This window comes from Neomonachus schauinslandi, chromosome 1 (genome assembly GCF_002201575.2).
Source record: "Neomonachus schauinslandi chromosome 1, ASM220157v2, whole genome shotgun sequence".
NCBI classification, from domain to species: domain Eukaryota; kingdom Metazoa; phylum Chordata; class Mammalia; order Carnivora; family Phocidae; genus Neomonachus; species Neomonachus schauinslandi.
This window is the reverse complement of record NC_058403.1, coordinates 66,733,614-66,748,197: the sequence shown is the minus strand read 5'-3', so window position 1 is coordinate 66,748,197 and position 14,584 is coordinate 66,733,614. Positions and strand designations below refer to the sequence as shown.

Below are 14,584 nucleotides of genomic sequence, written 5' to 3'. Positions count from 1 at the left end.
GGCCGACATGGGAGGGGCTGTAGTTCGAATAGGGTGATAGAAGTCTCCTTGAGGTGACATTTAAATGAGTGCAGTGGTTCTCAACCCTGGCTGCATATTAGAACCACCAGGGAAGCTTAAAATAAAACAAAACCAGGCAAGTGCATGCAATCAATAGCAGAGCCCTACCTCAGACTAATTAAGCCAGAATCTCTGGGCGTGGGGCTCTGGGATCACTCTTATAAATGCTCTGGGTATCTCTAACAGACCCCAGGTCTAAGAACCACTGGTCTAGCGGGATGAAAGCAGCTGTGGGGGAAAGTGTTCTAAGGCCCAGTGAGGTCCCCTGTGGAGGAGAATGATGGCAGGCCTGCCCACAGCCAGCCATGGCTGAGAGAGGAGGGCTCTCCTGACTGGCTAGGTGAGCTCAGCAGGTGTGGGGTCACAGTTCAGTGAGGTCACAGCTGCTGAGTGTGCCACCTCTCGATGGAGTCCCAGACTCCCCCCACCTTGAGCCCCTGCTCTACGCTCGTGTCTCTCCTTCCTCCCCCCCTTTCTCCTCAGCCCGCTGCCATGGGTTACCAGACCCAGTAGTCATCCTGCCAAGCTGGGTTCAGGGATTTCGGGGTCTCACCAGCCCCCAAAGCCAGCCTTCCGCTGTGTAACTTTGGACTTAGCATGGAATAGCCGCTGGGCCTGATATCTGCTGGCTTTGCATTCCAGATACTGACCCTAGCCGAGTGAATCTTTCTTAACTCTGGAGCCGTGGATTTTGACCCCAACCTGAACTAGCTTTGGTTTCCTGAGAGTTAAAGAAGAATTTCCAGAACAACTATATGGTGGTGCTTTTACATAGACTGGGGGAGAACTTTCTCTTGTTCCTAAGTGGAGTGGGCCAGTTGCCTGCAAGACTGACAGGCTGAGAGGTGGCAGGTGGGTGGGGAGGGGGCTGCACCTAGTTAGTTCGGGAGCTGAGATCAGCATCTGGGGCATGGCAGCCTCCCCTCATCTGCTCTTCTAACCCAGCATGCAGACGCCATGCAGTCCCCTCGGGCGGGGTGCTGCCTGGTCAGACCCTAGGCATCAGTGGAGGTCTGATGGAGACTCCTGACTGCCTTGCATCTTCTGCGCCCTTGCCCGCCTAGCTGCCCACTCCGGAGCAGCTTGTCTTCTTTCCCGAGTCCTGTGGCCTGCCGGGGCAGCATCTCTCCTCTCCACTCCTCCTCCTCCTCCTCAGCTTTTCTTCTTTCCCCTCATTTGGCTTGTCTGTTTGCACCTTCCCTTGTGTGAGCTGGCAGGCAGCTGCTGAGTGTGCCCTCTCTTGATGGAGTCCTGGCGGCCCGTACATGCCCTTCCGCCTCCCTCTGCCCCATTTACAATGCCAGACCCCTGTATTATGCTTGTATTCACTTAAGATGGCTCTGGGGCCACCAGCTTAATATTTATTGGGTCAACTCCTGGGCCATGAAGCCAGGTTGCCCATGTGGCCTTGGGCATGTGACGTATCTTCTCTGTGCCTCCCGTTTTCTCCCCTGTAAAAGGAGGATTCTGACCTCATGGGGTGGTCGTGATGTTTAGGTGAGTTCATACACATAAAGGGCACAGGACAGTGTCCAACTGTTTTAAAAGGCAAGTTTTATTATCCAGGTACGCAAAGGCCAGTAGGTGAGGAGACAGCTGCTATTGAAAATATCCTTTGTTACTCATCCCGGGGGAAGGGAGCCCGCCACACCGTGGGGCCCCGTGGGGAAGCGCTGCTCCAGTGTGTCAGGAGGCAGAGGGAGAGGGGTTTGGGGATGAGAGCCTTTACTGGGGTTTCTGCTGGAAGGAGTGGGTGAGGCAGGGTAAGCCGGCTTGGGATGGGCTCTGGGGGGTAGGGACTGTCCCGAGTCTGGTACTGGTCCCTGGGGTGATTGGGGCAGGGGATTCATGGCCTGAGTGTGAGAGCCTGGCTGGGCTGTGGGGCTCTGGACCCTAAGGCAAGCTGTTGACTAACTCTAAGACCCGGCCAGCCTGGGGCTGACAGGTTCCCCAGGGTCAGTAAGGACCCAGGTGTCAAACATCAGAAGAGAAAGACAGGCTTAATGCACCAGTACACATTTTCCAGATAAAATGACAAACTATGTTTAGTTCTACATTCCTAATTTAAAAAAGGAAGACTATCTGGAGCCTCAGGAGCCTGTGGAATAGTGGGAAGAACACGAGCCTGGGAGAAGGAGCCCACCATGCTGCCATCTGCAGCTTCTTCCCTGAGGCTCAGCCGCCCCGTCTGTGAGGAGGCGCGAGGCTTCGCTGCAGGGCCGCATGGAGCACTCAGCGAGAAGACAGTTTGGAAGCCCCCAGCCCTGAGCCAGGCCACCGGGAGCCTCTCCGGACACGAGAGTTACTACATTTTTGTGACAATTTAAAGGAAAAAACTCCAGGGGCCCTTCCACACTCCAGCCCTGGGGCCTCACCTCTAACGGTGTGTTGTGAAAGAAAAGGAAGACGGTTTCAGTCTCCGGAACACAAGCCACAGAGACGGACAGAAGATCCACAGTGCATAGTGCGAGCACCAGCTGCTCTGTTTGACTACGTGCCTGGGGATGAGGCTGATGTTGCTGGCAGGGACAACTTAGGAGGCTTCCAGACATGCTTGCTGGGCTGGGTCTTCCTTCTCTCTCTCCTCCCTGAGCCTCTTTAGTCCTTCCCTTCTAGAGACTCCCTAGGGATGGAGGGCTTGGGTCCGAAACCTTATCTGTGGGGCTCGGAAGTAAGACCTTAGTATGGTTGCCACTGGGGCCTGAAACACTTTCCAAGCCCATGAATCAAAGGCCGCAGCTATCTTGAGGGGGCTGCTCAGGAGTCAAACAAGGCAGGCCCAAGAGGGGACAGAAATGGCAGGGACAGGCCCCTGTCTTTGGTAACTCTGGCAGGTGCACACTCCCAGGCCTCATGTGCCTTTGTGCGCGCACCCTGCCCCCCAGCCGCTGTCCCCATCTTGGGCGCGAGTGAGGGCACAGTGAGAGCACAGAAGGCATCTCCTGGCCAGATGGTGAGGCCAGCATCCTCGACTCTCCAGTGCCAGGGACCCTTTATGCCCTCCCCAGCAGCCATTTGGAGCCCCCCCTCCCCAGGACTCTTGCTGGCCAGCAGCCCTCCTAAGGCTCAGGGTGGTGACCTTCCTCCCTCATGGGGGTCTTCCTCCACCTGTCTCCCCAGCATCCTGTTTGCTGACATCGAGGGCTTCACCAGCCTGGCATCCCAGTGCACTGCCCAGGAGCTGGTCATGACCCTCAACGAGCTCTTCGCCCGCTTCGACAAGCTGGCCGCGGTGAGTCACCCTCCCTGCCGTCCTCGGCACCCAGGGCTCCGTCTGGGCTGCCCGAGAGAGAGCGCTGCGGCCGAGGCCCCGTGAGCCCCAGGGACGGGCCCTGGGCCGGCATGTGCCCTGCTGCGCAGAGGGGCTGCACAGCAGCTGTGGTTGTGTGTCCTCACACCGCACGCAGTTGGACGTGTTTTTATGCTGTCATTGCTCACGAGGGAGCAAGTGAGGGAGCCCTCCACCTGAGGAAGGGCGTGGGAAGGGCTGCCCAGGCCCCTGAGGAATTTCGGTTCGGTGGGGCAGCTTCGGTGCCCATAGAGCCATTTTCTTGATGAGCTGGGCCAGACTGGTAAGAGAATGAGTCTGAGTCCCAGCTGGTCTGCAGACAGCTGTGCGCCCCCCCCGCCCCCCCCCCCCCCCGAGGCTTCCAGAAGGAGGACTCTGCGCTGTTTGCACAAATTGGAAGTAGCATCCCAGGGCGTGGAGTGGTAGATGACACATTTACCCATTTGGTCCCTGTTTATACTGTCATTCTCTCCAGCTTTTGTGTCTTTGAGTGATGCCCTGAGCCTTTGTCGGGTCATTACATGTCAGGGGCTGCTCACTGCAATGTCCACTGACAGGCAGACATGTTCCCTTTGGCCCTCACAGGACATCAGATCATTGATGAGAGGCTGGTGCCAGTCAGAGGTGGCGCCAGGGCCTCCAAGGGCATTAGATGGCGGGTCGCACACCTGCCTGGGGGTTTTTATCACTGACCATGGGTGAGGGGAGTTGGGTGTATGCTGGGCCCTCGGGCAGTGGATGGGCCTTAAATGAGAATCCGGGCCACGCGGACACTTGAGTCCCAGTGTTCTACTTCGTGAAGTAACTCCTGGGGGCCAGACTTGGAGAGCTGAGAATTGGTGACTAGTGACATCCCATCCCAGTCCCAGTCCTGGCTCAGTTGTGACCCGCACAGTGACCCCGGCTGTGCCCGTTCCTCTCCTCAGGCGCAGCAGTGGGCAGGTACCTCAGCTCTGGGGGGGTCTTAGCACTCACACACTTTCTGGTTACCAGCGCGCTGTTTGGTCAAAGTCTCAGACAGGCTGAGGGGCAGATGAGCTTTGGTTAAGCCTCATTCCTGCTTCAGTCTTTTTGTAAAAGAAGGAGAATCAGAGAATTGTTTGTAGAGCCTTAGGCCAAGAGTCAGAGCGTTCTCCAGGGCCTGGGAGTGGAACCAGGGACATTGACTCTCAACTTGGGCCTTCCTCGAATTGATAAGTCTGCCCTATTTGCTCCGACGTCGGACCAACTGCATGCTTCTTGGGTCTCAGCAGTGACCATAAAAGTGAGTTCCTGAGCCTGGGGAGGATGGAATGCCTGAGCGCTGCTCAGCCTGTCCTCCATCCTCCCCCCTCGGCTCCTGATAAGCCCGTCCTGGGGCCGGCCAGGGCCATGCATCTGCCGGCACTTGGTCTGTGCTCACTGCCCTAAAAGGCAAGTTATTCCAGGCACGGGGTGAATCTGTTTGCTTCCCGTTTCTTTCCCTCCCACTTCTCTTTCCTACTGTTTTTAATTTTTAAAATTAATTTGCTTTCCAGGAGAATCACTGTTTACGTATTAAGATCCTGGGGGATTGTTATTACTGTGTCTCTGGGCTGCCGGAAGCGAGGGCTGACCACGCCCACTGCTGCGTGGAGATGGGCATGGACATGATTGAGGCCATCTCGTAAGTGCCCGTCTGGGAGGGGACCGTCCCACAGCCTGAGTACCTGATACTGGAGGGTTGATTTGCACCTCTAGGCTTAGAGCCTTCTCCTGGGCAACTTCTACCTGCAGCAGGCGGGAAGCTTTTCCCAGAGGAACGTGTCCTGTAGGAAGGGAGAACTTTGCAGACTCCAGGGCAGTGGGAGGTGTGGCCCCACCTCTGCAGGAGAGGAGGACAAGCTGGCCGTCATGCTGTGCCCTATGCATTGCTCCCTCGCCTCTCAGGTCCCACGGCCACCCAGCCAGGTGTAGAGCCCATGGGCCCCATTTCTTCCCCGTCGAGAAAGGTTGGAAGCACGGAGGTTAAACATCTCCCTAGGGTAATACAGTCTGGCAGGTGGATGCAAATGCAGGTGTCCGCATACAAGAAAATTCCCTCCTTCGTGGGAGCAATAGCAAAAAGGATCTTTGGCCAATTCTTGGTCACTGCTGGCCAGAGAAGGGGCCGCGGTTATTAAAAGATGTGGAGATAATCCCAGCTTAGGCTCAGTAACTGAGCTTCAAAAGTAGCCTGGGCAGGGGCAAAGGAAGAGCCGCAGCGGACAAGGGCAGAGGGCAGAGTAGCTGTCCAGGAAGGCGGCCGGCTCCATTGGGTTTGGCGGAGCTCCTTTGGGCGGTGCTTGCTGAGTGCCCCTGCATGCCTGGGCTAGCTAGTGCCTCGAGCCCTCACCTGGAAGCACGGAGTCTGTTGAGGGAGAGGCCGGGACTCCCGCTGCTGTGACACCAGGCATGCGGAGCGGACGGCACCAGGTGAGAGAGGCAGACTGAGATGGGGGTGGGGGGCAGGAGGGGACATTTGTTTCCATTGGGAGGACCAAGAGAGGCTTCATGAAGGACGTGGCCCTGGTGTAAAGCCAGAAAGTTATTATCAACCTAAGGCTGAGATATCATCAACCTAAGCAAGGGGCCCAAGGCACTGTGGATGGAAGGCACATTCCAGCAGGGGTGTCCCGGGACAAGAGAAACGATGAGTGACGTAACTCTTCCCTGTGTCGTGTGTCGCCTGTCCCAGGGTATCGGAGAGCATGCCGGTCCCCGAAGAGTACACACTGTGTACCTCCCCCGCAAGCACCTGCACCCTCTTCTGCATACCCCGTGCCTCACACGCATACCCAGAGCAATACAGCTTCTATCATACGCTCCAGCCCACAGAGGGCCCACCCATGTCCTGGGGGCGCCCTCAGCCCTGGGTGTGGTGCATGTGGTCGGAGCTGGTGCTGCTTCTCGCACGGGGAGCCTCCCCGGTCAGTTAACCACCTTGCTCCATTATGCTGCTAACATCCATGAAGCCGCAGTGTGGACAATTCTGAGCATTATATGAATGGGGTTTGGAGCGGCTGTAACTTCCCTGTTTGGCTCGAGTGGGCACTAGTATGCATTTGCATCCTCAGAATACAGTTGAACTGACTGAGGGTAGCGGAGGCCCAAGGTGCCTTCCTGGGGAAGCAATGGGGTCTGGGTTGTAGTGTGAGGCACTGTGCCCCCTTGTGGCCACACCGGGAAGCGATGCCTCACTGCCTACGGCACCTGAGTACCAGGGCCCAGCCCCTGTCCATCAGGTGGAACAGTCTCAGACTCTGGATTTGGGCTGGACCAGAGAGAAATGACTCTTTGACCCCTGCACCTTCTGTCACACCCCTGACCCCGTGCCTTCCAGCCTCGCCCCCACTCTGTGCGCCTGGCCCCTGACCCTCTCCCAGCCTTACCCCTGCTCCATCCCCAGGTTGGTCCGGGAGGTGACAGGGGTGAACGTGAACATGCGCGTGGGAATTCACAGCGGGCGAGTACACTGCGGTGTCCTTGGTCTCAGGAAGTGGCAGTTCGACGTCTGGTCTAATGACGTCACGCTGGCCAACCACATGGAAGCTGGAGGCAAGGCAGGGTGAGTGAGGGCCCAGACTTAGCTTCCTGCCCGCCCCCCTCCCCGCCGGATGACTGTTGTGAGGAATGGGGCTGGGGTGGGCAGGATGGGGTAACTTGCAACTCCGGGTTGGCAGAATTTAAATAGAAATTCCTCTCCTTAACAAATTACTTGCACCACACGCTGGCAAGTTGTAGGGAGCAGCCTCTCAACCTTTGCCCAGACTTCACCCAGAAGATATTTGCACAAAACAGGGCGGCTTGTCGTGTGATGCAATCGGTGGGGGTAGAGTTCTGGAGGAGGGAGGAACCGTGGGTAATTTCGGGGTAGCCAGGATGAGAAGGAAGTGGGCCATGAGCCTGGACGACTGGGCAGGATTCAGACAGGTGAGGAAGGTGAGGTGAGGAGAGAGCCAGACCGAGGGACCAAGGTGAGGACAGGCACAGGTATACGAAACGTGGTGTTTCTGAGGAATGGAAGTAGAGCACGTGGCCTCTTGGGGACCAGTGGGAGGAACAGTGCCTGTATTAAAAGGACCTCTGTGCCAGGCTGGGGGATCTGGACTCAGTCCTGTACTCAGCCGGAGCCACTGCTGGCTTCTGAGCAGGTTTGCAAAGTTTGTGGGACTGAGGCGGTGTCCTCCTGACAGGCCAAAGATGTCTTCTGCTCTGACGATGCTAGAACTTCAGTGCGATGTTGTGCGGTCAGGGTGGCCGTGTGGCCGTGAGCCCGGAAGGGCCCTACCCAAGCCACCATGCTGATGACAGCGGAGGGATCCAGCCCATTGAGATCTAGGTCGGGATCTAGGTTGGGGTTAGCCTTTGAGCCAGAGTGTGGGGCTGTGGGATTTGAACTGTGTCCAAGTGGGTCACAGTGTGGTTGTGCATGAAGGCTGGAGTTCTGAAGTCCTGTTCTCTGCACTCCTCTCCCCACGTCCCTCCCCCTCTCCCCGCTGCAGGCGCATCCACATCACCAAGGCCACACTCAACTACCTGAATGGTGACTACGAGGTGGAGCCAGGCTGCGGGGGCGAGCGCAACGCCTACCTCAAGGAGCACAGTATCGAGACCTTCCTGATCCTGCGCTGCACCCAGAAGCGGGTCCGGCCGGGGGACTGGGCGGGTGTGGGAGAACCCGGGGGGCTGCAGGGCCTTATTCTTCCAGGGAGGAATGTTTCTTGGCATCCACTTCCTTCTCTTCTCACTCTTTCCTTGAGTCAAGTCGTGAATTCCTCATGCAGTGTGGATCCTGCTTCCCGGGAAGCTCATGAGCTTTACGGAGGACTTGCAAAGGCTGACAGCAGAAGCAGGAATGTTACGCCTCCGTTGCAGAAACGCAACAGGCCTCAAATCAGTTAGCCACAGCACAGCCACGGGCCGGGCATGGACATGAAACAGCAGGGACTCTGTCCACCGTCTACTCTCTGTCCAACCGTTTGTTTCGTGTCCTCCCTGCTCCTTGTCTGTTGCCTGAACCAGGCGGACATTGGGCCCTTCTCTCCCTCTCTGTGTCCCACGTGTCTTTGCCGGTCCCTACACACCTTCATTTCTCCAGTTCACCGTCCTTCCCCGGTTTCACCTTCTAGTCCCTTTCTCCTCCCTCCCTTTGTCCCAGCCCACACTTGCCCAAATATAAAACTGAATTATTAGCAGACTCTGGCATTCTATTTTTAATAGTGTCATGTTCCATGTTCTTAATTTTTAAAGTGAATGAAGAGAACATTTTCTATTTCTCCCTAGATTAAAAAGCTTTTTACTGATGAATCTTTCCATTGCATTGACCTGTTGGTCAGCAGCCTTTGATAGAGAAAAGCTTCCCTCTTTCTTTCTTAAGAAGTTAGACTAAAGATAAAATTAAGCTGGGAGAAAAGTCCAGAGAGAGTCTTGGGTGACAGCAAAGGTAGATGTGGGGGCTCCTTGGGGGCAGGTGTCCACTCTGACAAAGACATCACAGGGGAACCTCACTTGCCACAACAGCGTGGGAGCTGTGTCGGGCCCCCCACAGACCGCAGAGAGGGATGGGAGCATTTAGACACCCTGGGGAGCGTGCCTAGTGGCTTATTTGACGCATTTTTGAACACATTTTGCTTGCTCTTTGATTAGCGTGTAAGTGAACTGACTTCCTCCCAGGCCCTCCCACACCCTCCCCTCTGTCAAGGTGACAGGGTCTTCAGCCCCTCCTTCCTGCCCCACTCAGGCTGAGAGCTCACCTTCTACTCTGGGTTCTTTGGGTCCTGTTTTTCTGACAGGTGGTCCAGCAAGATGAAATGGAGACAGAGTGACACCCCATACGCTCACCCCATCCGGAGCTGTGTCAGCTGAAGCAGGCTGTGTCCCCTCCCCTCTGTGTCCCTGATCCGACCGGCTCCCTTCCCAGGCTCAGAGAGGGAGTTGAGGGGAAGGCTGCCTCAGGTCTCCCCAGGGCCTCTCCAACCTTCCTCCTGGAGCCCATTTGGATGGATGGACAGACAGACAGAGATCGTGGGTGGCATACAGGGAGCCAGCTGAGGCCCCACTTGTGTATTTGTACAATGTATATCGGCCTTTGCCTCTCAAGTTCTAGTGACCCAAACCTCCAGAAGCTGCCTCTTTGGTAGAATATGCCTGCTTGGGATAAGTCGAGTGGAGACTGGAATCCTTTACCTGCCTTTACCCCGGCACCTCAGACCCGGGCTCTGCGCACCCCTGAAGAATTCTGTGACAATGACAGTTGTCCCCACACCCCTTTGCTTTCTCAAAAGACCAACCTCCCACCTAGGCCGGCCAGCGCTAGCATTGGGGAGTGTGAAGGGATTGAGGATGCTTCCCGCAGTGAGCTCCAGGATCCTGGCAGACTCTAGGCTCCAGGCTGTGCACAGAAGAGGGACACCTGCCTTAACTCCTACATGGCCAGGCACCCAGGAGGGGTGAGAAATGCCCCACTTGGGCTCACCTGGTAGGCTCTGCCCACAGGCTGATGCATATGTTTTACTCTCCTAGAAAGAAGAAAAGGCCATGATCGCCAAGATGAATCGCCAGAGAACCAACTCCATTGGGCACAACCCGCCCCACTGGGGGGCCGAGCGTCCCTTCTACAACCACCTAGGGGGCAACCAGGTGTCCAAGGAGATGAAGCGGATGGTAAGTAGCAGGTGGGGCAGCATGCGGGATGTGGCCTCTCCAGGGCTAGGGCCTTCCGTGGGTGTGAGGACTGGGCCACGCCCCTTGTGTTACGACAGAACCTTGGAGAGCCACAGAAGCAACTCTGGGCTAGGAGCCAGAGCGCCTGACTTCTGGTCCTGGGCTCTCTCTGTGAGTCCCAAAGTCTGGAAGCAGACCCCGAGAACAGCCAGAACCTCCGGTGCTCCCGTGGCACTGTCCGGTGGGGCACCAGCTCATCAGACATCCTTCTAGCACCTTCCGCCTTTCCCAGGTGGCTGCAACACGTCCTTGGGCTCAGTTGCTCAGAAACCATCTCAGTACTTTTTGGAAGGCGCTGGGCGATGGTCCCCTTTGCTCTCTGCACTGAGAAGTGCCCCTGCTAACTACAGGTTTCCAGTGGGGCATGCAGACTGGATGAGCAGAGGCCATGGTGGGGTGCTGCCTCCAACTCAAGGGATCCTGCCTGCCTTGGGGGACAGACACGCCCAGCCATCCCTGTGTACACCAGGGGCCGTCTAATTCAGGATGCTCTGCCCGGATTCTGCCAGTGATGATAGAATTCAGAGGGTGGGACAAAGAGGAAGAGGTGTGACAGAGGTCAAGGTAGAGCAGCAGGGTTTTCTTTCTTTTTATCTGAGAGCTTGGCTTCTCCATCCAAGCACACTCCTCAGCTCGAGGGCAGCCTGGTTCCCAGGTGGGAGGTGCCCGCCCTGGGGAGACGGTGAGTGAGGCTGGAGGGTGCAGGGAGCTGTGGGGGGGGCGCTTTGTGTGTGTGTGTCCTCGGAGCCAGAGGACAGGAGTAACTGTCCTTGGCACTAGGATCCCCAGTCAGGGGTCTGTGTGTTGGACCCGGTTTTAGCTACAGCAGCAGGGACTGCAGACAAATTCCACGAAAATCCAGCTGAGTCAGCAGAATGAGCCAGGGACAGGCTGGGGACCCGGCCACTCTGCTCCTTGCTAGCTGGCGAATAACAGATGACAAAGATTTAAGGAAAATGAATAGGATCAAAACATGAATTGAGCCAAGACCTCCATTTTAATTTCTGACGGTAAAGAAGCAACTCATAGGACACCAAGTTTATGAGGGAGCAGAGTGGGGGAGGGGTGCCTGTCTTCCTCCAAGGCTTTGAACTTGGACTTCCACAGATCTCCAGCCACCACTCCCCCTCCTTGGGGGGCCCTCCCCAAAGCAAAGAGCAATTGGTGGACCTTCTCTGTTCTCACCCAGCCCTTTAATCTCCTGCGGACTCTGTATCCATGTGACCAGGACCAGAGAGGGGATGAGCAGAGGGCGGGATCACAGAAAGCAGGGTGCAAAGAGGGAGGCTGTCATCCAGGTGGCAGGGAGGAGGAACAGGAAGACAGGAGGGAGAGGACAGAGGTGAGCAGGAGACTATGGGAGCGAGGAGAGGAAGAACCACAAGCAGGCAGGAAAGGCGCCTGATGGGCTTTCTCTGTTTAAAATCACTGGAAAGCTTTTCTCTTGGTGATATTTGGTATAAGTGGAGTCTTTAGTTATTTCAGAGTCTCAAAGGAAGTAGTTTGGAGTGTAAGCACTGATTTAGCAGACGCATTAATCATTGTTAGGACCAGGAGGAACCTTGGAAGAATTAGCAGAAGGGCTGTCATCGGGGAGACTGGCTACAGGATTTCTGCGTGGTGTTGGCTACCTCGCCAGCAGGAGGGGATAGGAAGGTGTGTGGACAAACAGGGTCGGGGACACCTCTGCCGCAGCCTTTGGGAGAAGAGACTCCCTGCCCCTCATCCTGGCTGGGCAGAGTCACCAGAGGCCAGCGCCAAAGGACCACCTGTAGCCCCCAGCCCACGCAGGCAGTGGATGGCGTGGTTCCAGCAGCTGGCGGGCACGGCACTGCCATGAGTGGTACCCTTGCCTGAGATCTTTGCGAAAGATACGCAAAAGAAGAGCTTCTCCCCTGACTTCCACTGACGACAGCCGTGGGGGATTAGATGAAGCAGTGACTGGGAGACCTAAGGAAGGTACTAATGCGTAGGCAGCCGTTCTATTTCTTTAAATCTTGTTCCAACTTGGACTCAGCTTTTAAAATACAGCGACGAGCTGCTCTATGTGCTTAGGCCTGTCATAAGGTCCCTAAGGGTACTGATTAATAAGAAGGTTGACAGGAAGGGCACACAGGGGCCTCTGCTCATCTAGCCAGAGAGGCTCTGTGTTCTCTCGGGGCAGCAGGCCAAGCCCAAGCGCTCAGGGAAGGCAGGCAGCTCGCCGAGCCGGGCGTGCAAACCAGAGCCAGCGTCTCCATGTGGGTGAGTGGAGGCGCTACGGCCACTGCTCCTGCCTTTAGGTCCAAGGGACAGGAATTGGGAACGAAACAGAACCGGGTGAGCTGAGCTGCTCCCTGGAAGTGCTGTGGCACAGACCGCAGGAGCCTATCTGGGGGTGTTCCTAGCCGGGCTGAGGATGGCTCTCCCTGAACTAGTAAGCAGGTCAGGGAACTTGAACCCAGTCTGCTGGACTGTGTTTTTTTTTTTTTTTTTAAGATTTTATTTATTAGAGAAATCACCAGCAGAGGGGAGGAGCAGAGGGAGAGGGAGAAGCACAGTCCCTGCTGAGTAGGGGGGCTCGATCCCAGGACCCTGGGATCATGACCTGAGCCAAAGGCAGGCGCTTAACCGACTGAGCCACCCAGGTGCCCCTGGACTGTGTTCTTAATGATCATCTGCCATGGTTTATCTGCTAACACCCCAACCCCATGCTCAGCTCCCCACACTAGCATGGCACCCAGAGCAGACCTGGTCCCCAGCCAGCCCCAGCAGAGGACCAAAGGAGTATAGGAGAAAGTCAGAGACAGGTTTGTTGAAAACGTGTCAGGTCTATTTCCGAGCTGCAGAAGCCGGCATAGGCATAATACAGCTCGGTTGTCCTCTGTCCCAGAGTAAGGTCGTGGCCGGCCCCTGTGATGGAATTCAGTGCCAGCCCCTCACCGCGTTCTGTGGCAAACTGGCCTGTCCGGGTTCCCCTGCTGCCCGCTTAAGCTTGCGCCCTGATGGATCCTGGGAGCACCCAGCGTGGGCCTGCCCCCAGGTGGAGCACTCACTTGAGTCACACCAACTCCTCCTGCCTGGGGCTGGGATGGTGGAGTGGCCTGGCTCTCGCAGCTGGGACAGAGGGCCTGGTGATTCCCAGAGGACAAGAAGAAGGGTCTGGCTTGTTTAGGGAGACCGCTGCCAGGCAGCCTGGGAGGGGCGCAGAGTCCAGAGTCGGGCACTTGGATTTGCCGCGAGAGGCTGCTGAGGCTCCTGGAAGCCCTCCACTGCGGGATAGAATGGAGACAGAGCCCCAGTGCAGTGTGGTCCCCACATCTATTTCAGCATCTGGCAGCTCTGGCTCATGAAGACCAACATAAATCCTGCTTTTTGCATTTTCAAACCAAGTCTGCAGTGGGCACAAAGAGAGGTGTTCGTTTGGGATTTGGGTTCACCTGGCATTTACTGACCTCCATGTTTGCCCAGCAGTGTGCTCCACACTGGGCCATGAGAGACCACAGGTCACCTTCTGTCCTTGTCCTGGCAACCTGAGCCTTCTCTGAAACAGTCCTGGGGCTGCTTGCCGCCTCCTCCACTGCTTCCGGGATTCCACCCCCTTCCCGTTTTAGGGAACCCACCCTCCATTCTGCCACAGCCGGTCACACCCTGAGACGCATGTTGTAGACATCATAGATTAACTGTAAATAGGGCTTTGAGCTTGGCAACCAATCAGGGACCTTCACACTCACCCCTGCCCCGTGTATGTGAGCAGTAGTCACACCCGTGGCAGGCAGGTTTCTCACCTCCTGGGTCACCACCCAACTCTGGCCTTGGAAGAACACACTGGTTCTCAGATACCACAAAAGCTGTTGCAGGTAACTGGAGCTTAACTTTCTTAAGCTCACAACTGTGTGAACTCCCAGGAGATTTTGTGTGCTCAGTGGGGGTAGGGTGTGTGTGCGCACACACGTGGGAATTGATCACTCAGTGGTTTCTCTTACTTCAGGCTTATTTCAAGGCAGAATTGAGAGGGACCTACCTAACTCAGGGTCTGGGAGGAAGGGTTGGGGGAGTTGGGGAGTTGGGTGTGGGGACAGGAAGAGCTTAGACACCTGGGTTTTGCCAGTGCATGACATGAAATCACAGGGCTCCCCCAGTGTCTAGTGCAGAGCCTGTCCCATAGGAAGGCCCCGGCTGTATTTGCTGAAAGAAGGAAGAAAGAACTTATGAGTGACAAGCCTCCCTCAGTGCAGACTCCTTGGTGAGCTGGACTGCTTTCCCACAGTCCCTCCTGGAAGCGTCATCTCTGTTCTCATACTCCTTTCCTTCTCTCTCTGTCCCTCTCTTTCAGGGCTTTGAAGACCCCAAGGACAAGTGAGTAATATGCCCTTCTTTATTCCTGCTTCCTTGGCCTGAGGGGTAGCCCCAAGTTTGCCTTATAGCTCAGTTGCTCCATGCTGGGTGGGCAGTGCGCCCGCACGGTCCGGCACGGTCTCAGCAAGGTCCGGCACGGTCTTTGCACGGTCCGGCACGGTCCGCACGGTCTCG

The 14,584-nt window shown here is 56.3% G+C and overlaps 1 protein-coding gene across 1 annotated transcript in view; it reads left to right on the top strand.

The window, feature by feature from the left end:
- The window catches only part of ADCY5 (adenylate cyclase 5), a 148,451-nt gene that overhangs the window by 101,860 nt on the left and 32,007 nt on the right, over positions 1–14,584 (top strand). Inside the window, exons 5-10 of the mRNA XM_044920387.1 lie at positions 3,181–3,292; positions 4,867–4,994; positions 6,756–6,914; positions 7,852–7,993; positions 9,872–10,012; positions 14,388–14,410. Of these exons, the coding sequence (XP_044776322.1) occupies positions 3,181–3,292; positions 4,867–4,994; positions 6,756–6,914; positions 7,852–7,993; positions 9,872–10,012; positions 14,388–14,410 (705 nt within the window). The remainder of the gene's footprint in view (positions 1–3,180; positions 3,293–4,866; positions 4,995–6,755; positions 6,915–7,851; positions 7,994–9,871; positions 10,013–14,387; positions 14,411–14,584) is intronic.